Source organism: Cervus canadensis, chromosome 11 (assembly GCF_019320065.1).
Source record: "Cervus canadensis isolate Bull #8, Minnesota chromosome 11, ASM1932006v1, whole genome shotgun sequence".
NCBI lineage: Eukaryota > Metazoa > Chordata > Mammalia > Artiodactyla > Cervidae > Cervus > Cervus canadensis.
The window spans coordinates 48,015,293-48,041,639 of NC_057396.1; the positions used below are offsets into that span (position 1 = coordinate 48,015,293).

At 53.4% G+C, this 26,347-nt stretch overlaps 1 protein-coding gene across 1 annotated transcript in view; it reads left to right on the plus strand.

The window, feature by feature from the left end:
- ARHGEF17 (Rho guanine nucleotide exchange factor 17) overlaps nucleotides 1–26,347 on the plus strand; it is a 57,849-nt gene that overhangs the window by 15,723 nt on the left and 15,779 nt on the right. Inside the window, exon 2 of the mRNA XM_043481152.1 lies at nucleotides 22,410–22,487. Coding sequence (XP_043337087.1) covers nucleotides 22,410–22,487 — 78 coding nt within the window. The remainder of the gene's footprint in view (nucleotides 1–22,409; nucleotides 22,488–26,347) is intronic.

Here is a 26,347-nt window from a genome sequence, read left to right on the forward strand (position 1 = left end):
TGTTTCACAGGTGAGGGACCTGAGGCACAAGTTAGGAGTTGGGATCCGAGCCCAGACAGTCTGGTTCCAGAATATGTGAGTGTTACTTGGGCTCTTGGATTTCAGGACTGCTGGGGTTGGGGGGTGGTGCCGTTGCCAAGGTGGGCACATGGGAGGAGAAGGGTGGGGTTCGCTGGGCATGGGGAGCCCCTGGGACGCACAGTCCACAGTCCTCATCCTCAGAACTAGCACATAGTGGTTGCTCAGTAAATATTAGTTGCCTGGCTTAGTTGAATAGGAGAGGTCCTTGGGGAGAGAGTGGGTGACGTGCAGGCAGAGGGAATGTTTCCTCCTGTCCTGGGCCCAGGGACCTTCTCTGGGTGCTCGAGAGCCACTGAGGTGGGTACTGGACTCGGCTGGTGGAGAAAGCTCAGGCCCAGGAGGTCGGAAGGGTGCTGAGCTGAGCCACAGGCAGAAGGAGGGTGGGGGAGGAGTGCAGGCCCGGCAGGGCTGGCGCAGTCCCGCCTGCAGTATCTGGAAAGCAGATCTCTTGGGCCATGGCCGGCGTGACTCAAATGGAGACAAAAAAACCTTCCATATTTGGACAAAGAGCCCAGAGAGGCCCGGACCCACAGCCAGCCCAGACTGCTTCCCCCATCCCCCGCCTCCTGCCCTGTCTCCCCCTGGGCCCCTAGCCCTGAGCCCTGTCCCACGAGTTTAATTCTTGGTCCTCAGGCAGCACTGTGGCCCCTTCCCCTCTGTCATCAGGCCACCTTCTGCGTGGCCAGGCCTGGGCCATGTGTGCTGGGGAAGAAACACCCAGTGTTGGTCTCTGAGCTCCACCTGGAGATGCAGAGGAGCCCTGGCAGAGCCCGCGGGCTGGATGGGGGACAGAAAACCAATAGTTCCCGTGAGGTGAGGGAATTGACTGTAGACCCCCATCCACCCCAGTGTGAGCACAGCCTGAAGTCACAACATGTACACACACACATGCACAATCCCCAGTGGACTTCTGTCCCCACAGAGACATCTGGGCAGATCATCAAAAGTGAGGACCTAGCCTGAGTACCCCTCATACCTCGCCTGGAGCAAGGTTTAATGACAGTGAAGTGGGAGTCAATACAGGCGGCCAGGTGTCAACTGAACAAGGGATACGAGTTGGTGTTACCCATCTGGCGAGATGTGAACAGAGCAGTTCTTCCTTGCACTGGAACCCTGAGTGTCCAACATGGGGCTCAGTTGGACAATGGATGCTGGAACCAGGTGCCTGGGGAGAGGGCCTCAGCTTACCTTCTGCCTGGAGCAGGACCTCGCTCCCAGGGGGAAAGTCCGGCAGTTTGACTGAGGACTGGGTGCTCATTGTCACTGGTGGAGTAACTGGACTGACTGCACAGCTGCTGCTGGCTTTTATAATTAGCCCTGGGTAATTAACTGTGGGATCAGCCTGGTAAAGTGCTTGAAGAAAGCCTGGGGTAACCTTTAAAATTCAATTCCATTTCCATCCACTATATATTGTGCTTGTAAATTCAGGGTGAGTGCGTGGGAAGGGGTTCCTGCCCTAGGGAGTCCCATCTGAGAACTGAGACTTAGAAGGAGGGTAAGGGAGGCTGATGTGGGGCCGTGGCTAGAGCCTTGAAGAACTAACAGGGCCCTGACAGACAGAAATGGGGCCAAGGGCTTTCGGGCAGAAAGAACCAGGAAGGCAGAGGCCTGTTATGGAAAAGCTCTGGTGCATCTGGGGTACCATGAAAGCTCCCTGGTTCTGAAGAAGTCGGGTGGGTCCTGGGGAGTCTGGAAGGCCAGCACTAAAAGTCTGGATTTGATCCCAGGGCAGTAATTTCCAAGCTTTTAAAAATAGTAGAACCTTTTCTTCTAGGAGACTCTTGACACAGAGCTATAAACTAGGTCAACTTGGAACCTTGTTGATTTAAGTGAAGGTGGGGGCCATGGCTGCCCTTTGACCACATTTCCCTCATGATGTACTTCCATGGAGCCCCCTGGGACTCAGGCTGACAATCCCTATTTGGGGCAGTGAGGCTCTGGTGTAGGGTTTAGAGCTGAACAACCTCTCCCTTCAGTTTCTCTGCAGGCTCAGAAGTTCAGCACCCGCCACCCCGCCACCCCCCACCCCAAATAAAACCCAGTTTAGCCCAGCCAGGCTCCCTGGGCAGGGACAGACCCCACTGGGAGCCAGGTCTCCAGGGGGAGCCAGGCTGATGGAGCACCCCACCCTGGGGCTCCTGTGAGCAAATGATTCCCCCCAACCAGGAGACTCTAGAGCCAGGTACGGCTCCACTTGACCAGGAGGATGACTTGTGGGAATGATGGAAAGACCCTGATTGCCAGCTATTCCTGCTTGGGAAGGTGCAGGCCCCTTTGTGGGAGGTGGGAGCTGGCATGCTGCCTGGCCCGGCTCACTCACTCACCTGGAGTCTGGTGGAGGCAGATCCTTTAGAGGTCCAGGAGTTCCACTGGTACCTCTGGGGTGAGGTAATTTAGGTTAGAGTCATGGAGACTTCCCCAAAGTTGAGAGTGAGTAAAAAGGAAGTGTGAACAGGTGTTGGCAGGAGGAAGCCTGAGCTCTGAGCCTGGGAATTCCAAGGCCTCAGGAGCCAGGCTTTGCCCGCTTTGGGCACTGGCCTAACCCGGCCCGACACACAGCCTGCACTCGCACTTCTTTGGCCACCAGAATCGTGAAATGAGTAGGAAATTGCCAAGCATAAAGATAGGGGAGGCTGCACGTGGCAGAGAGACTAGCACATGCCAGAGTCTAGGGTGTAGAAGAGTGTGATGGGTTGGAGGAAGTATGATAGCCAGAGCAAGATGCAGTCACTGTGATACAGTGGGGAATTTGATGCTGGTGGGTCAGTAAGGACTGGGTCATGCAGGAAGTCGGGGGCCAGCCTGAGTGCTTGAACTTGACCCTGCATCCAGTTGTGTTGGTGTAATGGTTGGAACAGATTGGAGCCAGATGGCTAAGGCTCAAATCCTGCTCTTCCTCTTAGCTCTGTGACAATGAACAAGTACTTATCCCTCTGTGAATCAGTTTGTGCATCTGTAAAATGGGGGTAATTGTGATGGCACCTGTTACAGGGCTTTGGTGAGAAATGTGATGATGTTTCTGGTGGCGGGGCTGGACCACTGATCACTGAGGATCAGTAGGAAGTCATAAGGTAGATTGGAAAGAAAAGGGAGGATAGTAGCCTGGCCTGGCTGGGGAGGGTTCCCGGGGGTTGAGAGAGTGGATGGAGTTACCAGGAATATCCTAGAAGGTCATCTTTGTCGGAGAAGGGAGAAGCTGAGTTTCCCAAGAGAGGCTCAGAGTTTGCCCCCAGGCAGCTGCCCTAGGAGCAGAGCTAAGGGGCTACCAGGGGTGGGGTGGGATTCTGTGGGCTTGAGGCTCTGCCGGCTTCTCAGTGGCAGAAATCCCCACCCTGCTCTAAAGCTGCCTGGTGCCAACCTCACTTTACAGAGAGTATCTGTGGCCCAGAGAGGAGCAGGATTGTTCACAGTTGCCTGGAGAGTTCCAGCCCCCTGGACCTTAATCCAGGCTGAGGACTCATTTCCAGACTCTGGTTCAATCAAACCCCAGCCCTGAGGTTGCTCAACCTAAGAAGTGGGTGTGGGTGGGGAGGTGGCCTTCGAAGGAGGAATTTAGCAGTTCTCTGAAGAAAAGGACTTTGTCAAGCCCCTCTAGGACTACAAGGTGGGTCAGGGAGAGCATCTTAGAGGAGCTCGCAGGTGGGACTGGAATTGTCCGAGAGACCAATTAGGAGGGCAGAGAAAGAAAGCGAAGACAAGGTTCCAAACCCAGGGTCCAGAGCAGCCCACCATTCTTTCATTCTTTCTTCATTCATCTGGAGCCGCTCTGGACTTGGCGCTGTGTGTAGGGGGCAACACAGGGCAGTGTGCAGACACACACAGAGACAGTGACCGCCGGGGAGATCAGGGCAGGGACCGAGATGTACAGCGGCTGGTGGCCCAGAGGGTCCCTACCCAGGAGGGAGTGCACAGAAGGGATGGTTCATGAGGAAGAAGCTGAGGCCTCTGATGGGTGAGGAGGATGATAAGGGCTGCAAAGTCTGTTCAGAACTGAGATGTGAGCCTGGAGCAGGCTTAGGAGCCAGACCGTGAGGGGAAGGTTTTGTTTTTTTTAATTCACTGTATATATTTGAAAATTTGAATAGATAATATATTCATGTGGTTAATAAAAGTCAAAATGGGTAAAAAAATCTCCTCCCTACCAATAATAGCCTCCCTGCCATATCCCAGGAACTGAGTTATTAGATCTTGTGAATCCTTGTATATGCAAATACCAGCAAATGCACTGACTTTGCCCACAGACAGTGACTCACAGTCCACACTTCTCTCCACTGAGTATCACTCGGAAGGCTGCTCATCACTGCCCTGAGAGCTTTCGTATTCCGTCTTGGACCACATGGTGTCTCACTGCACAGATTACCAAGCGGTATTTAGCCACATTTTAAAGGATATTTCGGTCATTTTCAGTCTTTTGCTGTCACAGATAGTGCTGCAATGTATGAGCTTGTTCGTAGGTTCATTTGTATGGGGGCTGGTGTATGTTTAAGGCAATTTCTTGGGAGTGGAATAGCTGGAACAGAGTGTACATGTGATTTTAATTTTGATGCTGTCCACAGGGGTCTACTACCTGAAAAAGATACCTCTTCCCCACAGCCTCACTGAGTCAGACCTTTGGGTGTTTTTCCCAATTTGGTGGGTGACATGGTATCTCAGTATATTTAATTTACATTTATCTTACAATGAGTAAGGATGAGCATCTTTCCAATTGTCTAAGAGACATTTGGACACTCTTTTCTGTGAACTGTTTGCATCCTTTGCCCATTTTTCTGTTGGGTTATTGGCCTTTTGTTTTTTAAATTACTAGGAACTTTTAAAATATTAGGGAGGTTAGTCCTTTGTGTAGGTTATAGATTGCAAATATTTTTTCCTGACTTGTCACTTGACTTTTTACTTTGTTTATGGTATATTTCTGCCATGCAGAAGCTTAATTTTTGTGTGGTCTACTTTATCAAGCTTCTATTTTATGGCTTCTGGGTTGGGAGTCATGGTTAGAAAGGCCTTTCCCTGTCCAAGCTTTTAAAGCCATTTTCCCATGTTTTCCTCTGGTATTGATATTTTATGTTTTCTTGTTTTATTTTACATTTATATCTTTGATCCACTTGGAATTCATCCTGTGTAGTGTGAGTTATGGTTCCAACTCAGTTTTTCTTCCAGATGGCTGGCATTTTCAACTCAGGCATTACTTGGTCAGAATGGGAGCATCTTTTTGGAGTGGGAGGGGAACAGGGCTGTGGCTTTTGTGGATCAGGGGCCAAGAAGTGAGGAAGGCTTGGGGCAGCATGGAATAACTTGATGGACAGTTGGAGACGGGGCACAGGCTGATGGCATCGCATTCCCAAATCCTCATCTGTGCTTTGTGACTTTGGACAAGTCCCATCCCTCTCTGGGCCTAGAGTGTCATAGATGAAAGGGGCCCTGGAGATCACCCTGATCCCAGGGTTGACTGTAAGGAAGGAGGAGGCCAGCAAGAGAGGGCTGCCTGGAGGCAGGGGCATAGAGGATGGCCATCAATCCAGCTCCCACTCAGGCTTGGCTGAACTGGAGGGGAGCTGGCAGTAGAATTCACTCTGTTCCTGGAGCGGGCAGGCGGGAAGGTGGAGAGGGGCAGGCACCCATTTAAAAATACCCACTGCAGCCCAGTACTGCAAGCAGGGGTGGGGGCAGGCCCTTTGCCAGCCCACCAGATCCGGGAATGCAGGGGGTTGCTGGGGGCAGGCACATCATCTGTTGTCTCAGGACTGTGGGCTGAGCCAGTCATAGCCATTCTTGGAGGTCCTCTACCCCCAGACATGAAACAGACATCCTTGTCCTCACCAGTAGAGAAACAGGAAAGTCAGAGTATACAGACACCACCCTCCACCCCAACCCGGGGTCTAGTTTTGGTACTGCTCTGGACTTACTGTGTTACTGGGGTGGGTCCCTGTTCCCTAGAGTCTCTATCCATCAAAGGGACAACTGACCTTGCTCTGGTTACTGCCCCCACCTCTAGCCCTCACCCAGATTCCAGTTTAGAATAGAGCTGGAAAGAGAGATCTTGAGGTCCATGCCTCTTCCCCTTTACAGATGGGGAAACTGAGGCCATGGAAGGACCTGACCCCTGCCCTGCCTTTGCTCTTCTTGGCTTTCCTGGACCTATGGATCCTCCTCCCTGCCCCCAGCATGGCCTGTACCAACTCCCCACCCCCACTCCTGGGCCCCAGTGGTCAAATTCCAGGGCTCCGTTGCCATGGCAACATCCAGCTCACAGGGCCCCTCCTCTTGGGGGTTCTCTGCTAGTCCAGGGAGGAATCAGAGAGGGCCTCTCACCCCTGGGAAGTGGAGGGGTTGGAGGTGGGCTGGGGAGGAGGTCAGACCCAGCTGGCTCTCATTTGTTTTCCATAGGAGAAAATGGAAAAAGCACAAAGTGTTACAGTAAAGGTTTCTCAGTTATCCCAGAGACAGTGGGAGGGACAGAGGTGGTGTCCTGGGCTGGGGACAAGAGAGACACCCAGGAAGCCCCTCTCAACCTTGCTCCTGGAAAATAACCCCATAGAAAGGTCTGAGACCAGAGGATTTAGAATGGGAGATGGACGATCCTTCCCAAGGTCACCGCTGTCCAATGCTAAGGCCCCTCAGGGACTGAGGGACCCAGCCCAGCTTGGTCTTTCCCCTGCACAGACCTGCCCATAGTACACGGAGCTGCCAGGGGACCATTGGAAGGGAGCTGCTTGGTTCTGGGGCCACAAGAACAGGGCTCCAAGGGCCGCCTGCCCTGGAAGAGGGCCGGTCAAGATTACCTCTGAGATGACCTGCCTTCTAAGCTTCTCTGGTTATTCATAACAGCCAACATGTCTTGAGAGCTCTTTGTTCCAGGTCCTATGCTAAGTAAGTCCTTTAAATTCTCTATTATATAGATGAAGGAGCTGAGGCACAGCTGTGGGCCTCCGAGTGGCCAGGGCAGCCACCAGTGCGGCTGTGCTCTTCGCATATTCCTATGTAGAGTTCATGATGCTGAGATGGTGTGCTACATATTTCTGGCCTCTTTTTTTAAATTTTATTTATTTTGGCTGCACTGGGTCTTCATGGATGTGCATGGACTTCCTCTGGTTGCAGTGAATGGGAGCTACTCTCTGGTTGCAGTGCTTGGGCCTCTCATTGCAGTGGCTTCTTTTGTTGTGGAGCATAGCCTCTAGGATGTGCAGACTTCAGTAGTTGCAGCGTGCAGGCTCAGTCGTTTGAGCACGGACTTAGTTGTCCTGTGGCATGTGGAATCTTCCTGAGCTAGGAATCAATGTGTCCTCTGCATTGGCAGACAGATTCTTAACCACTGGACCGCCAGGGAAATCCTTGCTTCTTTCATTTAACTGAACATTTCTCCATGGCATTTTAAAGAGCTCTGTGGTCAGTTCCCACCTTGTGAAGAAGGCAGTCTGGGTGTCCTCCTTGTGCTGGGGGCCTGGCCTGCTATCTGAGTTTCTCCGTTGGGCTGGAAGGGACCCCCTCTCCTACACTGTGGAATAGGTGTGGATATCCAGACTCCTTGGCTCCCCAGATGCACAAATCCTGTCTGCTGTGAGACCTTGAGCCAGGCCCTTGACTTCGCTGTGCCCACCATCCTTTTGTGTAAAGCAAGGTAATAATAGGGCCCACCCAGGAGGCTGATCTGGAGGTTAAAATAAATACCTGTAAGCAGCACATTATGAACCTCTCAAGGGATATCAAGTCCTGTTTGTATGCCATTGCTCTCGTCCTGTCTTCAGGCACAGTAAGGTTAATCGATTTACCCAAAGACCCCCAGCAGTTCAGTGGAAGAGGAGTATTTGCACCCTAGCCCCACAACCTCCTGCTCACAAGAACCTGAGCAAGTTGTGGCTCCTCACTGAGCCTCGATCTCCCCACTGAGTTGCTGTGAGGATCTGATGACATTAGGCCCTGCAAGCGTTTTGTAAACTAAAGTGCTTAGTTGGTGTCTCTTATTGTCAGTATCACAATAGTAGGCCCAGAGAAACTCTGAGATTTTAAGGCTGCAACACCAGAAGCCCAAGGAGCTCAGAAAAGGAGCGGGGAGATCTGGGCTGTCGAGACAGCTTCCTAGACATGGTGGTCCTAATTCTGATGCCTTGGGAGAGTGGCTCAGAACCTAGACTTGGCTCAGGCTGCCCTTCAGCTATAAATCTTGTTGTGTACTGCAACCCCCACCACCACAAACATGTTTTACACACAGACACACACACCACACACACACACACACACACACACACACACGTGGGCATTAGGGCTGGTCACCAGTTGCTGATACACTGCAAAAAGACTTAGAAACCGTGGCTGCCTCTGGTCAGTCAAGGCAGAGACACTTTTGTCAGCATGGCCCCAGCCCAGTGACAGCCCCCTTGAGGTAGAGTTGGAGGGATCATTGAGTAGGGTATAGTCACTGTCCCTGAGCATCTCGGCCACCCTTGGCTTGTCTGGTGTGATGGTGGGGTCGGGGGAGGGGGTGGCACTTCCCTGGCCTCTGGGTTGGACCAGGGTCACCAGGGCTCAGGGCTCACTCCAGAGCCAGAGTAACAGATGGAACTTGCTCCTTTCTTGGGAGTGTCCTCTGGGTCCTGGAATAGGGTAGGGGCATGAGAGGTGGGGGCCCCAAGGCCTCCCAGCTAGCTGGGCCCCTTTGGATAAGCTGTGGTAGTGGAGTCCCAAGGGCCTGGTTCCAGCCTCAACTGCCTGCTACCCTGGAGGTCAGGAGACACTTTCCTCTCTGGGCCTCAGTGCCCATATGTAAAATGGGAAGGAACAGTCCCTTCCCTGGCTCCCTCCTTCAAGGGAAGATTGGACATGGACATTCTAAAGGTGCTATGCACATTCAATACACTGATACTTGCTTCATTCATCCACTAATTCACACACATGGAGTTTACTGATCATGGGCTGGCTCTGCTCTAGGCACGGTTTGTGAGCTCAGAAGGGAAGGGAGCACCTCTGCCTTCTTTAGGCAGCATCCACATCTAGAACAGAGGCCAGATTAGTGGGTTTGTAGGAGCTGATAGACCCTCAAGTTTCCCTGGGCCTTCATTGGTCTGAGTAGAATTTCTGGCACTGTGGGAAGTGGGGAAGATGGGCTCTACTGGCTGCGGAGTTTTGAGAGCCCCCAGGATGATGTCTATGGCTCAGGCAAGGCTTGCCCCCCTCCTCCCTGCCTCCTGGCTCCCCAAGGCTCTGGCCTGAGGCTGGCCTGGCCTTTCCCAGGGTGCCTGGCCCATAGCCTAGTGAGTCATCTTCCGCTCTAGAGGCAGGACACCCCATCCCACCCTGACAGCACACACAAATGGAGGCTCCCCGCCACAACTGTGCCTGGGTTCGAGGGAAGGAGGGAGGGAACAGGATGGGCTGAAAACAGGCGCTGGCTAACATCCGTTCCCACGATCCCTCACCCCAGCCTGCCTGCACGCTGGAGAATGGGTGGAGGTGAGGGAAGTGAGCTCTCCTTTGCAGAGCACTTACTCTGCAATAGATGTCCCCCCTCATTTAAAAAAAAAAAAGATTTATTTGTTTATGGCTGCCCTGGGTCGTCTTTGCTGCACATGGGTCTTTTCCATTTGTGGTGAGTGGGGGCTACTCTCTAGTTGCGGTGTGCAGGCTTCTCATTGCAGTGACTTCTCTTGTTGCTGAGCACAGGCTCTTGAGCCAGGATTAGTTGCTCGGGCTTAGTTGTCCCACGGCGTGTGAGATTCCCCAACTAGGAGTGGAACCCGTGTCCCCTGCATTGGCAGGTGGATTCTTTACCACTGAGCCACCAGGGAAGCCCCACCCTCCTTTTTGAAGTGAAAAAAACCAAGGCTGAGGGGAAGATGGTGGTGCTGGGCTCAGAGCATATGGGCCTGATACTCTGTGCAGTGTTCTGTGCTGAGCAAGGTTTAAACACGTTGAATGAATAATTTTTAGAGCTGGTAGGGAAGGGCTCTGCAAGCTGACCTCATTCACAAGTTCTGAGCCAGGACTGAGGCCAGGGCCCAGACCACTGTTGTGAGCAGCAGTGTGTACAGGGTGGGTAGGTGCATTTCCAGGGAGCTAGGGTTGCTAGATTTAGCAATTCAATGGACATGAGTTTTTAGCAAGCTCTGTGAGGTGGTGAAGGACAGGGAAGCCTGGTGGGCTGCAGTCCATGGGGTCGCAAAGAGTTGGACATGACTGTGTGACTTAACAACAACAACAACAACTTTAAGACTTTGGGGTTCCCAGGTGGTGCAGTGGTAAAAAAAATCCACCTGCCAACAGAGGAGATGCAAGAGACACGCGTTTGAGCCCTGGGTTGGGAATATCCCTGGAGTAGGAAAATTGCAAGCCACTCCATTATTCTTGCCTGGAAAATCCCACGGACAGCAGAGCTTGGCGGGCTACAGTCCCTGGGGTCAAGAAGTCAGACACGACTGAGCATGCACACACATTTAAGACTTCATCAGATTCCCAATGGTATTTCTGCCTACTACCCATCCACCCTCCCAGCACACACACACACACACACACACACACACACCACAAGCGGGTGCACACACACACACCCCACATAAGCACACGCACATGCACACGCATCACCACTCAGATATGGGACCCAGAAAATCTGGGTTTTGGTTTCTCTGCCTATAAAGTGGTGGTGACAGTCCCAACCTCTTGGGCCCTGGAGATGAGTTAATTCAGAGTGTACTAGCTCTTCAGGAGATGTTTTTCACATCTGTTGGGGTCTGTCTATCCTCCTACCTCCTAACCACCACCTCCTGCTTCCGGCCATTATCCATGGTGTTAAGAAACCCTTCCTTCCCAGGCTGGAAGATCCAGCTGTATCTTCTTCAAATTAAGGCGTGGGGGCGTGGTTGTGGGAGAGCTGTGGAAGAAGAAAGGGAAAAAACCCACATGAAACAAGACTGAAGTTAAATTCAAACCACATGCACCACAGCCCCATGCTATGCGGGCCTCTGCTGCCACCTGTGGGTGTTTGGAGGAAGTGCAGTTCCTGGAGCTCCAACTTCCTCACTCAAGCCAGAAGACTGGACCCTGGTACTGAAACCAGGGAGAAAGGTCAAACTGTCCAACCCCCATCTCCGGGTGTGACCTCACTTATCTCCCTCCCTCAGGGAGCCTGGTGAGAAGTTTAGAGTCCACCTGTACCTTCCCTCCTCTTCCATTTGTTTACAGAGGAAGAAGCTGAATCCCAGAATGAGGAGCAACTTGACTAAAGTCAGAGCAAGTCAATCAACAGGGATGCCTGGTGCACCTGTTGTATGTCAGGGACACAGCTGTAGAGAGGTCTGGTCTCTGCTTTTATGGACATTATCCAGGGGACAGAATAGAGAACACAGCCCATAACCATCTAATTCAAGGTACTCTAGGCCCAGTCCAGGTCCTCATTTATGTTTTCTGTGACCCTGGTGAAGTCACACAACTCCTCTGATGTGCTGATTATGTGGGGTCGGACCCTAGCTTTGCTAAATCCCAGCCAGTTTTGCCACATCCAACTTCATAACCTCATAAAAGCTGCTTCACTTCTCCTAGCCTTTGTTTCCTCACCCGTAAGATGACAAGTTCTTTACCTCTGAGCCACGAGGGAAGCCTGTAAAAATGGCAGTAGTAGTGATATGTAACTCAGAATTGGTGTGAGGATTGCATGAGATAATACATAAGAAACAGTGCCTCACTGAACATGGAAGTAAAAGTCCCTACCAAGGGTATACGGAGTGCATGCCATTCCCTGAGATGAGGGGTCAGGAGTACAGTGGGTGGGGTGTCCCATCTGGGCTGAAAGGTGGGCAGCAGGGTTGAGCTGCCAGAAGCTGGGCCTGAGCCCCAGCATAGAGAGTGAGAGCTGCCCCCTCAATCCTTTCAGCCATCAGAGGTGGTTTCTGGGAGGGTGGGGAGATTTTCTAGTGCTACAGAGGTTGGGGTCCCAGATGGACCCCTCTGGACCAACAGTGAAATCTGGGTCTGTGCAGAAATCATCCTCTTACTTCATCCCTCCCATCAGGACATTGAGGACCCTGGGTTCTTATCCCAGCTCTGCCACTTACTAACTCCATAACTATGGCTTCTTCACTTCTCTGGGCCTGCTTTCTCAGCTAGGTGGCTCTTAGAATCTTTTGGGCAATCACAGTCAAGTAGTAGCTAGACTGGACTCATCTTGAAGTCATGCTCATTCACAAATCTGGCAGTTTCTGCTGGTATTTGAGCAGGACCTCATCCGGGCTGTCAGCTGGGGTAGCCTGCACATAGCCTCTGCATGTGACCTGGAGTTCCTTACAACATGGTGCTGGGCTCTAAGAATGAGTGAGTGACTCGAGAGCAAGGTAGAAGAGCATGGCATGCGTATGGCCTAACTTTGTTTTTTCTTTTTTTTTAAGACTTTTTTTTAATGAGCATTTTTTTTAAAGTCTTGATTGAATTTACTTCAGTATTGCTTCTGTTTCATATTTTGGTTTTTTAGCTATGAGGCATGTGGGGTCTTAGCTCCCCTACCAGGGATTGAACTGGCATTCCCTGCATTGGAAGGCGACGTCTTAATCACTGGATCACAGGGACATCCCTGGCCTCACTTTGGATGTCACATAGTATCCCTTCTGCTGTACTCTGTTGGTTGGGGCAGTCACAAAGGTCCACCCAGTTTCAAGGGAACATAAACCTCCTCACTCTATAGGAAGAGTGTCAGTTACACATTGTAAGAAGACCATGTGTCATGGAAGATACTGTGATAGCTATCTGAAAAATGCAAGCTACCACACACCCCTGGACTGCTTATGAGGATAAAATGAGACAGTGATGTAAAGTATTTCTCCCATGCCTGGCACATGGTGGATGCTCAGCTATAGCTGTTTTTGGTTTTTATTGATGTGGCCCCTTCACTTAGCACCTCTGCCAAGAACCACAGGGATCACCACCCATAGAGGTGCTGTGCAGTCACGTGGCCACAGAAGACCACTGACCGGGATGCACAGACACGTGCCTGAGCCTGCACAGTTGAAACACGTTTCGTGTCTCTCATAATCCCACCTCCGAGTGCACACTGTCTGACCTAAGTGGGGCGGTGACCCTGTGGCAGGAAGAACCTGAGGCTCCTTAGGCCCTTGATCTCTCCCCTTCCTGTTCTCAAAGCACATTCCCCAGAATTCTGGGGCCCATCCAGAGCAGCCAGTCCCGCGGGAGTCCTGTGGCTTGGAGACTGTCCTTGCAGCTGCCTGAGGCCTGGGAACTCTGTGGAGCCTTAAGAGGCCCCTCCTCCCAGAAGGGAGGGTCTGTAAGGGACAGGCTGTGACATGGGAAGGGATGGATGATGGGAGGAAGGGGGAAGGGGTCTCAAATAGGAACAGATGGAGAGACCGAGGCCCCAAGAGGGGAAAGAGTCTTGCTCAAGGTCATATCACCTGGTCGAACCAGGATTTGAGCCCAAACTGTCTGGCTCCACAGTTTGCACTCCTAATTGCTATGCCCAGAAATCCCTCTTTTGGAACTTTCATTGATGAACCTGAGGACCTGAGAAGGGTAGCAGCCATCAGCAAAATGGATAGCCCATTAGGTTGGGAACATCCAGTACTAACTTCATGCCCGTGGACATTGGTGGGGTCAGGAACGCAGACAGTCCATCTGGGCCATTAGCCAGGGCTCAGTTCCCAGGGAAGAGGCGCCTCCGTGATCCCAGCATTGCCTGTGGATGGACAGCATTTTGTTTTCTACCAATTCCGACCTGGGTCAGGAGAATGTGTCATTGTCTCAGTACAGATGAGGCTGCAGAAAGGCAGTTCAGGCAACTAGGGCGCCAGGGAGGCAGGTGAGCCCCAGGGGAAGTGGAGGGGGCTCTTCCTAGGGGAGGTGGTGGTTTAAGAGCACGGGCTCTGAAAGCAGCCACCCAGGCTCCACTCCTTACCGTGTAGGTGACTTCCCTGAGTCTCAGGTCCCCTGTTTGTAAAATGCAGGGATAACAGTATCAAAACTCTTAATGTAGGACTGCCGTGGGGATCAAAAGAGCCAGGGCTTGGAAAGCAGGGGTGGGGTGCCTGGCACCTGAAAAGTGTTTAAATAGCATTAGTGGTGGTTAAGATTCTAAGATTATGGAGTTCCCAGTGTTCTGATTTGAGCAGCTCTGGGGCCCAGACACTCTGCTGGTAAATACTTATGTATCTATGCTCATGTGAAAGGCTGGAGACCCCTCCCAGCCTGCGAGAGCCTGATGGGACCCACCACCCCTGAGCCTGCATTGTACTTGTCATTTTTGTTTTCAAGTTCCTATCTTCCCACACAGACTGTGGTGCCCAAGAGGGCACAGATTTTTTTCTTACCTCTAAGTCTCCACTCAGCACCGTGCTTGGTACCTGGAAAGTATCCAATAAATATTTGTTAAACTGTCAACAAATGAATAAAATAAAAACTCAGTTAACTTCTCATCCATTGGATCATGTGTCTGTGTGTCCATTTGTGCTCATTTGTCATCAGTTCATCCTGTTCTTCCACCCATTTATTTATTCATCCATCATCAATCCATCCTGTTATTTTTTCAGCCATTACTCATTAGCCATCCATTTGTCCATCCATATGTCCTTTTTCATCACCGGTCCCCTAGTTGGCCCAGCTCACATGGCCCTAAGTGGGTTAGAGGTCTTGCAGGTGATTTTGCTGGGACTTGGGGTGGGAGTGTGTCCAGAGGCAGGCTGGCGAGTTGTTAGACTTCCCTCAGAGTTGGGGAAGCAGTCACAGACTAGGTGGAGATTGGGAGGATTGGTGGGGATGGCAGGGGTGCCTTGCTGGCCTCCTGGAGTGAGGTGATGGCCTTGTAGATCAGAGCCCTTTCCTGCCTCTGGGGAGGGTGGTGTATGGGGTGTGGTGGGGTTTAGGGTTTAGGAAGAGGGAGGCTAGATGGGCCTTTACCAACTACCTGAACAATCAAACAAAAACTATTCCGAGCCAGATTCACTTGAAACAACTGCAGATACCCAAAAGGAAAAGAAATCTGTGCCTGAAATGGGAGCTCAGAGGAGCTCCAACAGAATCCAAGCTGCCCAGGGGTGTCTTCAGCCTCCACGCCAGCTGACTGGACTCTGAGGAGCTCTGATACCTGTGCTGTTACACGGGAGATGCCTGACGCCCTGATGCAGCAGCTCTGCATTCCTGTTCTTTCTCTCAGCTTCCCTCATCTCCCCACCCCCACTAGCCCCTGTGTTGCCACGGCAATGGGCTTGGATCTAATTAGCCATCTTTAATGAAGCAGCCACAGCACGCAGTGCCATGCCGTCAGCACCAGGCCTCACCCCGCTCTCCAGGGCGGGGGCCTCTGGTGAACTCTGCCTTCTGGGTACCCACTTGCCTCTGGATCTGTTGACCCTGGGACCTGCCTGGCCCCTTCAGGAAGCCCTCCCTGAATACCCCTCACCCCCCATTTCTTGAGGCATGAGTGATTCCCTCTGTTGAGCCCTGTGTGTTGTCTGGGAGCTCCTGGGTGCCAGCCAGAATGGATTCATCTCTGCAGGGCCTGGTCCTGGTGGAGTAAGGGAGGGAATGAATGCAACTCACTAACAAGCCCCAGCTCTGCACTGCCTCCCAGCCACTTAGAGGAAATAAGGCCCAGGTCATATAGCTGGAGAGAGGGTCGAATAGGGGAGGAGGTGTTCAGAGAGAAAGCCAAATGTGGAGTTAAGTAGGTACAGTGATCAAGCAATGGCCCTGCGGTGAGGCCTTCGGACCACTGGCCCTTTTACTCATGTGGGATTACATTTGGGACCTGGCTGTTTGGACTGGTGTCCATCCTTCTTGCTCAAACCATCACTCAGTTAACTGGTCTGGCTGTTCCCAACCTTCCCCCCAATGTTATGAGCCCAAGAGGAGGAGGAAGAGGAGCAGGCCCTGCCCCTAGGGAAGTCCACAGTCCATCTCACTCAGAAGGTGACAAGTGGGGAGACTCAATGGTCCCAAACCAGAGGCAGAAGAGGGCTTGGGCTCTGCCGGAGCACCCTCGCTTCTGCCTCCTTGGGTGGTGTCAGGGAGGCTGAGAATGTGCATTTCTAATAGGGCCCCAGGAGTTGCACAGGGACACACTTTGAGAACCACTGCTAGGGACCAGGAAGGGAGTTCATGCAGAGCCCCCACTCTTGCCTACATCCGTTCTTTCATTCAGCAGACTGGCTCAAGAGTTGCTTAGGGTGGGGCTCTCATGAGACCCAGGAGAGACAGATAGGTTCATCAGTGGTTCTGTCATTATGCAGGGCAGACTTAGCAAGCACCCATCAGGTGTCAGGCTCCGCTGCCTAGCACAGCCTCTGGGAGCACCCCCACCTCTGGGTAGTTAGTGCTCACTGCTCTGGGACCCTGCCAGGCGCAGGTCACATCGGTCTTTTCTTGCCACTTTCTTGGAATTCCCTATGCCTGTTTTCATTGTTGGCTACATGGGGTTGGTCTGTTGGGGAGTTAAAATTTTAGTGTTGGATATCTGGGGATTCTGAAGATGCTACTACTGGCCAGGGGTGTGGGGTATTTAGTTGAGGTGTGTGTCCTTAGTTGTGGTGTGTGGCTTTAGTTGAGGGCCAAACAGGGGAATGGGGAGGCAATGGGGGCAGAGCAGGATAGGAAGCTGCAAGGGCCAGCAGGAAGGGTTGATCCTGTGCTGTGGGGATGCCAAGTTTCATGAGCTGGGACCTGCATGGGCTCTTTGCCTCTAGGTGGTGACTGCTTGGTGTGTGGGGAGAAGGGAGGAGGAAGAATTGCTGGAGTTATTGTTTCATTAGCCAGCATCTATGCGCAGAGGGCTATGGCTTATGAAAGGGTCATGTGCCCTGCCCTCAAGGAACTTACAATCTCTTGGGAACAGAGGAGCATCAATCTAGCTCAAATGTAGAATTTTAAAATGTGATACCTGGTTAAGAAAAACTGAGGCTCTTTGAAAGCATAGAGCAGCTGCACCTGAACTAATCAGAGGTTCAGGGAACGCATCCCTGAGGTGACATTTGCACTGCGACTAGTCTTAAAGGAAAAGAAAAAGCACTTATAGAGACTTCCGTGGTAGTCCAGTGGCTAAGACTCCATGCTCCCAATGCAGGGGACCTGGGTTTGATCCCTACTCAGTGAACTAGATCCCTCCCCCCATGCTGCAACTAAGAGTTTTCATGCTGCAATTAAGGCCTGGTGCAGCCAAATAAATAAATTTAAAAAAGGAAAAGCACTTGTAGGAGAGAAAAGAGACATGGGCCAGGGCCCTGGGGCAGGAGAGAGCCTGGTTTGTTTCTCACAGTTAAGACGGAAGTGGCAGGAGAAGGGGTCTCAGTCATGGGGGAGCTGTGGGCACTGGGACTGGCTTGGTTGATGGGGTCAGGAGTTCTCCACTGTGCAGGAAACCCAGAGGGAAGCAGGTTTGGGAAGGAAATCTGTTAGGAGTGTGGTGAGTGTGGGAGCCTTCAGTACACTAGGGAATTATGAGTTCCCCAGGCAGCTGCAGGGCACATCAGAGCCCCTTGGTGAGGTAGAAGCTGGTACAAAACCAAGCTCATGTATGCCCCTCATGATTAAATCAGTCTGGAATAGGTTTGGGCACCACCTGGGATTTAGGGAACAGTTCCTGAGGATCCTGCCAGGAGACATCCTGGAGGACAGTCTGGTGGGGGGGGAGGGTGCCTATAAATGCCTGAGCCCCCTACCCATGGCAGTAGTGGGATGGGGTGGAGAGGAATAGGACTCGAAGCCTCGTGGACCGTCTCAAGCACAGGACACAGGTCTACTGGGTGGAGCAGGTGTAGGAGTGACTCAGGGTAGGCCCTTTCCCTGGTAGTCCCCTCCATGGTCCAAGTGCTCTGTACCTGGATGCAGGACAGCAGCAGTTTCCAGGGATGTGTATGTGTGCACACCCCTAAAGTTGTGCGTCTGTCTGTGCCTGCTCATAGTTGCATGAGCACGGAAGCGCGTGTGGCTGCGTGCAGCACCGGGTCGGTTTCATGTGTGTGTCAGGGTTCAGGTCTGTATGGGACTATGTTGTTGTGTGTGTCCTTGGCTCCGACCCACGCGTATGTACTAATCGAGGACCCAGGGCAGGCATCCATGTATGTGGGCTGGTTCTATGTGGGCATTTGCATGCCCCTGCGTGTGCCTCCGTGCGTACAGGTGTGGGGAAAAAGTGTACTTGCCTTTGTCCACGGGTGTGCGCGGACTTGTGTCCACAGAGGGAGATAGGTCTGCGAGCGGAGGCCTCCGTGTGGCGAAGCTGCGGGGGCGAGGTGGGGCGCCCTTTGCGTGTTGGGGGAGAGGGGCCCGAGTGGAGGGGGCGGGGTGGCCCGGGGGCGGGGGACTCCCTCCTCCCCTCCGCGCTGCCGGCGGCGCCGCGCGGGGCTCGCCGGGCGCACTCGCCCAGCGGAGGAGGCACCAGCGCCGCCGCGGGCCCGGCTGCCGCCATCAGATCGCCGCTGGAACTGATACCGCGCGACCGCCGCCGCGGCTCGGCTGAGCCCCGCGGAGGGAGCTTCGGTGGGAAGGAGGGGGCCCGTCGACTCCCGGCGCCCCCGCCCCGGCGGCGGCGGCGGCGGCGGGCCGGCCGCATGCTACAGATGGTGAAGACCCTGGCCCAGTTCACCATCGCGCTGGAAGACATGCGCGATCTGGGCCCGGCCGCCGCCTCCGGGGAGCCCGCCGGGGGGAGCAACAGCGCTGACCCTGAGGAGCCCGGGGAGGCCCAGGTACGGGGCGGGGGGGAGGGGCAATGAGGGACCTGGGCCAAGGCTTAGAAGTCTGGCGCCTCGTACTGGGGGAGGCACGGGCAGAGATGCTGGGGCCCAGCAGCCGCCTGGCTGTGGGGCTGGGGACTCAGTGACCAGTGATGGTGGCAGGGAGATGGGGGGGGGGGGGTGAGAAGTCCTGGCAGGGGTGGTGTGGCTGGCAAGATGCTGAGGTTGGTGCCACCAGAATGCAAACTGGGGATGGCAGAAGGGCTGGCAAGCTCAGCTGGGTAGCAGGCCTGCACCCTGAGACCCAGCAGTGCTTGGGAGTCCTGTACTGAGCGCCGATACAGGTCAGCCTGGAGGCTGAGGCTGTCACCAGGGTACCCTGGGTCCACAGGCTCAGGGAGAGGAGATTTTGCCAGCCTCTGTCTCAGGATGAACGTATGTGCTGGGGGGTAAGGGGCGGTCAGTTTTGCTCCCCTCCTTGCCGTCCTCTCCCTGGAGTCCCTGGGCCTGGGAGGAGTCATGCTGGGGTGGTAGTGATGGTGTCCCCGTTCCTGGCTCAGTGTGTGTGTCCCCCTGCGGGGGAGGGGGAGGCTTCCACCCGCTGTCTCTGGGCTTTGTGTGTCTCTCTGGGCCTGGACTCCGATTGTTCCGCTCTCCTGGGCTCCAGTGGGGCTGTGGTTTTGTCCTCCTCCCCATGCCGTATTGTGTGATTCTCTAAGGACCTGGATGCATTTTTTCTCTTTGCGGGGTGTCTGGCCTTTCTGGCTTCTCTCTGTACACGTCTCTGTCTTCATGCCGCATATGTAGGAGTCTTGGGCTTTGGGTCATGATGTCCCACTTATACTGGTAGGAGAGCCCCCCACCCCCACCCCATCCTCCTGCTGTATCCCTTGGGCTCCACATCCCCTCCCCCTTCAGTGCCCCGTGTAGTGACGGTCTGGGGTTGGGGCTGCTGAGGGGTGAGAGGCTCTGGGGGAGGCTGGGCCTGCCGGGCTGTCCCGCCCAGAACAGGTGTGCCTGCTGATCTGGTTGACAGCTGCACTGCCTGTCCCCTGCTTCCCCTGGCCCCCACCCCCACCGATACTCACACCCGTGTCCGGGCACGTGCGGACGGGGCGCTCAATGCAGTGACAGGGAGCTGGCCTTGTTTTCCATACCTCTACCTGACAGCTGAGTGACGGCCCGCTGTGCTTTTGAGCAGGGAGGAGGCTGGAGAGGTGGCAGTTGCAGCGTCAGCCTCCCTGCATGAGTTACTAACGCCAGCTCTGGGCCATCAGGCCCAGCAAGCCGCCCTGCCTCCCTCAGGAGGCCTCCCTACCCATGGCCCTCACTGCTGGGCCTGGCAGGCTTGGGCTGGGGAAGTGGTGGGGGAGGGGGCTGTGCCACCCAGGGCCGAGTCTGGCCTGATCCTACAGTCGGAGCTCCCTGTCCAGCAGGGAGACGGATGTAGATAAACAACCTTGCCGAGACACAGTGTGGCTGGACCTTAAAGACCCAGTGTGTGTGGAGAGCTGCCCTGCTCCCCAGGTCCTCACTTTCCCAGCACTGGGAGGGAGGTGTTATTTGTTCCATTTCATAGAGGAAAATGTAGAAGTCCAGGCGGTTAGGTGACCACCCATGGTCACACAGCTGGGAGGGGCCAGACTGGGGACCCTGTGGCTCATGGCTGGCTGGGCAGTCTGAGTGAGAACTCTGAGTTCTTGGGCCCTCAGACTCAGCATGAGGTGGCTGAAGAGACTCTGTTACCCACTCTGCCAGTCACTGGCTGTGTGACCTCCGACAAGTCAGGCCACTTCTCTGACTTGACTTCCTCACCTGTGTATTGGAGATGACAAGTCTTGCCACAGAGCTGTGGGTGTGAGGCTGAAGTGAGGCCACGTCTGTGACACGCTGAGGTGTTTCCCTGCAGGAGGCTGGGCATTTGGGCCTTTCCTTGGGAGGCCCTTCTGGCCCTTGATGCCCTCCCTCCCAAGCTGTCATCCTAGAGTGGCCTAGCCAGTGCTGCCTCCCACTGGAAACTGCCCTGGTTTTTTTAAGGCCTCAGAAGCACTGAGCATAGGTGGTCTGGCTGTAGCTGGGGGCTCTGAGACAGAATCCAGTGCCTTCTTACCCATCAGAGCACAGCGCTGAGGAGGGGGCAAGCCAGCCTCTTCCCCTCCCCCTAGGGGGTGCCATTCACACCCCCATCCCTGAGTTCCTAGCATAGAAGCCTACTTTTTAAAGGATGCCTTGTTGTAGTACAGACTTGGGGACAGGCCTGACCGCTCAGTCCCGAGTCAAGGAGGGGGGAACCTGAGGTGTCTACGAGTAGAGGGGTGAGCAGTGGCTGAATCAGGCCGACTGGACAAGCCCAGTGCTTAGGCCACTCAGCAGACACAGACCATGGGCACAGTAGTGATCAGCCCTGCTCCACTGTCTGAGTCCCAACCCTGAGAGGCTCTCGGGGTGGGGACTAGAGGGAGGTCACAGACACAGACACCCACCATGGCATCGTCACACATGAAGAGCATCCATGCTGACTGGCAGGCCTTCATGGCTGGAGCTCAAGCTCCCACTGAGACGAAGCTGAGGACTGACTGGGAAGGAGAGTAAAGAGGGGAATAAGCCCTAGAGATTTAGGGCCCAGAGGAGTTCGGACTTGGCTTAGGACCACTCCAAGAGCTTGGAGGAGACCTCGAGTGGAGTCCTTGCCTGGGGAGAGAAGCTCTTAGAGCTGTGCTATCTGCGAAGGCTTCCTGGAGGAGGAGTGGGCCAGAGGCATAGGAACTGGTGGCAAGGGGCAGGTAAGCGGAGTCCCAGGATGGAACACAGAGAAGGCGTCCCTAAACTGACTTCCAGAAAAGCGTTGCCAGAGAATAGGGACTGCCCTGTCAGGGATGTGCACCTTGTCCCTGAGGGCGTGAGTGCGGAGTCTCCATAATGCAGATCATTGGAGCCTCGGAATGGACGCTGCCTGGATCTCCTTAAAATGGGAAGAATATTCACACATACCTCACAGGATGGTCAGAAGGAGAAAATAGTGCACGACATCTAGAATAGTGCCTGGCATGGAGTAAGGCTCAGTTAACCTCTTTTACTGAGCGAACCGGGACCCAGCCTTGTTGAGAGGGGCTGAGTCCTGCCCCTGCCTTGCTGCGTGTCATTTAGCACTGCCCTTACCTCTCTGGGCCACCTTTTCTTTATTGTAGCAGGAAGTGACAGTTTTGACTTTCTGGGATGATGTGAAGCCCAAGGTAGGGTCTGACCCCACAGGACTCAGCCCAGAAGTGGGGTTTTCAGAGTTGGCAGCTGGAATAGGGGTGGCCTGGAGGCATTGCCCTTTGCAAATGTGAGAAGCTATTCACTTTCTTGAGTCCTTTTCAGGAGTCCAACAGGGGAGCCAAGAAGTAAACAGGAGATCTCCAGAGCTGCCAATAGCCCTGGAGAGGGGAGTAGAGGGACAAAGTTTGAGGAGCGCAGTCTGGGGAGGCAGGCATGTGAGTTGCAGGGAGAGGTGCTCCCTGCAGGGGGAGCACGTGAGCACAGACCTGGTAGAGTGGAGGTTCAAGGTGCTTTGGGGAGGACAGACCTTGAAGACCTAGGAGAGGGCGTGGATGGGCTCTCTGGGCCCGTGTGACTGCAGGTGGCGCGTGTGAGAACAAGGCACCGCTCACCCTCTGCCTTCTGTCCCCCCAGGATATGCGGAAGCATGTGACCATGACCCTGCTGGACACAGAGCAGTCTTATGTGGAGTCACTGCGCACTCTGATGCAGGTGAGACTTGGGGTGGCCTGGGTCCCTGAATGCAGCCATTCTGAATCTAGGTGGCTGTTGGACATGTGGGAACACCAGGGACCGAGGTTAGAGAGGAATGACCCTGGGGCATACCACCCATCCATAGAGGAAGCTCCCCCCAGGGCAGGAGAGAATGCAGAGGGGCCGTAAGGACGCCAAACGGGGGCACCCAGGGCAGATGCTTCCTCCTCCTGCTGACCTTCCACGTCTCCTGGCAGTGCTGGGTCTGAGCTTAGATCTGTGAACCCCCTCTGGTCCCACCCCACCCCCGCCCCCACCTTCACTTCATTCATTGACTGGAAAAATGTTGGTTGAATGGAATTAAATGTTAGCATGCGCTATGTGCCAGGCCCTGTTCCAGGTGCAGGAAACACCGGGACAAATAAAAGACAAGCCTCTGCTGCAGGAATTGACAGTCCTGCTAGGGACATAGTTGAGTGTATGGGCTCTTAAGGCACCAGGTTGGGGTGGGGGGGCACCTGGGAGGTAAAGGGTCAAGGAATTTTCCCTGGAGGAAGTGCTGGCTTCCTTCTGCCCTGTCTTCTCAGCAGCAGGAACAGCTCGTGCAAGGTCGAGTAAGGAGAGACCTGGTCCTTTCAGGAGTCCATGCGGCCAGCACAGAGCACAGGGCTCAGTCCTGTGGTGATGCTGAGGGAGCCAGCAGAGATCACGTGGTGGGGACCCTCAGTACCAGGAGGAGAATTTGGACTCTACCAAGGGTCCTAGGAACTACTGAAAGGCTTTGAGCAGGGGCAGTGTGTCGTGTGACTCACGCTTTATAAGGTCTATCTGACTGCTGGGAGGAGGATAGCAGAAGAGGAGGCCAGGGCCACTGAGGCCTGGCAAGGGAGGAGAGGCCACTACCTGGGGGGTAACTGCAGAGAGGGCAGTTGGGAACAGATATTTAGGAAGTGGACCGATCAGGCCAGACATGGTAACTGGTTGGTTGTGGGGCAAGATGGGGAAGCCCAGAATGGTGCCTGGGCTCTGGCTTAGGTGACTAAGGCACTAAAGGAGCCCTCTGTGAAAAAGGGGGGATGAGATGGTGAGTTGAGGTTCAGACGTGGGGGTCTGGAAATCCCAGGGTCTGGAGCCCAGGATAGAGAGTGTGGGTCTGAGCTAAAGTGGGACCTGGTGGTCACAACTGGGGGACAGCTTTTCTCAAACCACCTGGGCAGAGCAAGAGCGAAGGGTGGAAGGGAGATCCTGGGGAAACATCCCAAGGATTCACTCATTCACTCCACAAATCCACCACGAAGCAGGCAGTGTTCTCTGGAGGGTTCAGCAGTGAATGTGAGTGATGAGGTCCTGTCTCCTGGAGCTCACAGTCTGTGGCAGAGACTGACAATAACCAGACAGGCTATGCGTGAGGACACATGGTGATGTAAAAGTGCATGGAGAGTATTCTTAAAACAGAATCTTGTTCAGCCAAAAAGGAAATTCTGACACATGCTACAACAAGTTCTGGACATTATGCTAGTGAACTCAGCAAGTCACAAAAGGACAAATACCGAATGATTCCACTTATATGGGGTACCTAGAATGGCCAACCAAATTCATAAAGACAGAAAGTAGAATGGGGTTGCTGGTGGCTGGGGAGGGGGATATGGGGAGTTGGTATTTAGTGGGCACTGAGTTTCAGTCAGGGAAGACGAAAAAAGTTCTAGAGATGAATGGTGGTGATGGTCCATAACATGAATGTACTTTAACGTGAGTATACTGAACCAGTCTCTTAGAAATGATTAAAATGGCAAACTTTATGCTATATATATATATATATAATATATATCACAGCACAAAAATACATTGTTTATATATATGTGTGTGTGTGTGTGTGTGTATTTTTTAAGATGCATAGTGCAGTGAGAACACAGAATGGGGGTCTGCCCTGGTGTTGGGGGCCAGGGTGTGGGGTATTTAGCTGAGACCTGACAGGTAGGTAGGATTTAAGCAACGGGAGAGCTTGGAGGGACTTGTTTCAGGCAGAGGGCACAGCGGGAGCAGCGCTGGGTGGCGGGAGGAAACCTAGAGCAACCAGGAATAGGGAGGTCGCCAGTGTGGCTCCTGGGCAAGGAACTGGCCTTTACTGTGAGCACAAGGAGGTCACAGGAGGCCCACAGCCAGAATTCCATCTTTAAGAGGTGTCCCTGGCTGCCAGGCAGGAATAGATGTGCAGGGGTCTCGGGGGGGGGTCCTTGATTGTCCCTAAGTGGGAGTCAAAGGCATGGGAATTAGTCCAGGAGTTTAGTCATTTGCTCCCTTCTGGGTGATGCCTAGCCTAATAATCTCACTCCTCTGAGCCTCCACATTTTTGTCCTGCAAATATAACTAATCATACCCTCCTCTCAGTGTGAAGATTAAAAGGTGACAGGGTGGGCGTGCCTCTCTCCCTCTGAACCTCCAGCTGCCAGGCTGCACACGTGGAGGCTTGCAGGGCCTGCGAGTGAAAGAGCTGAGGGAGCTCGGTGCTGAGGACACCAGTGGAGAGCGTTGGGTGGAGAAGGGTGCAAGTGTCAGCTGAGACGGCCGTCACTCAGTGCAGCCCTGTGTTGGAAGGACTGACGTCCGCCCAGGGGTCCAGAGCACAGCTCTGGAGCCAGGCCACCGCTGTGGAAACTTGGCACTACCTCCTGACCAGCCATGTGATCTGGAGCAAGTTATATAGCCAGTCTCTGCCTCTGTTTCCTCGCCTGTTGAGTAGGAATAATAAAAAGACCTGTGCCAGGTGCAGATTACGAGATGCATGTATAATTTAACATACTGCCTGGCAATTCTGCCAGCAAGCATGCATGCGCATGTGTGTATGTGTCTATAAAATCACCTTTAATCCTTGTATTAATCTTGTGAGGCAGATATTATAATAATGCTCTTCCTCATCTGAGGAAATGAAGGCTCAAAGAGGAAGAAACCTGCCCAGAGTCATCTATCTATTAAACGAGATCCTAGTCTGTTTGGCCTGCTATAGTAAAAATCCCATTGATAGAGTGACCTAAACAAATAGAAATTTATTTCTCATGGTTTTGGAGGTGGGGAAGTGCAAGATCAAAGTGCTGGCAGATTAAGTGCAGATGAGGACCGGCTTCCTGGTCTGTAGACAGTTGTCTTTTCACTGTGTCTTTCTGTGGTGGAAGGGCTGAGGGAGCTCTCTTTCAAAGGGCACAAATCCCATTTGTGAGAGCTCCACCCTCATGACCTGCTCACCTGCCAAAGGCCCCACCCCGAAATACCACCACATCGGGGCTTCTGTTTCAACATATGACTTCTGGAGGGACATATTCAGACCATAGCAAGCAGTAATACTAAGAGCTAACATTTATTGGGTGCTTAATATGTGTGCTCTATATGTTAATTCATATAAACCTCATTAAGCAGGAGGTGTCAGAAAAGTTACCACAGGGATAACTGGCTTGTGGCGGCCAAGCGTTCATATAAACCTCATTATAGACCCCTATTTTACAGATGATGAAACTGATCACAGAGAGGTAAAGCAACTCGTTCAGGTTCACAGTGGGGACGAGTGCCATAGCCCGGGTTGAATCCCTGTCAGTCTCACTCTAGGGTGGAGGTTGGACTCTACAGCCCTGGTGATCCCTCGCAGTGACTGCTGCCACTCAAGTTGATTTGTATTATTCCTGAGGGCCAGGAGTTCACAATGAAGGAAGAGTTAAATGCCAAGGTTAACAGCCAGAAAGAGGTGGGATTTGAACCCAGGTCCTAAGGGTGCATACTTTCCTCAGTGTCACCGTCACCCTTTGAGTCTTTCTTCAACCTGCAGATTCCCAGCTAATAACACTGCTTTCCCTGACCAATCGCTCTGTCTTATTTCCCACTGCACTTGC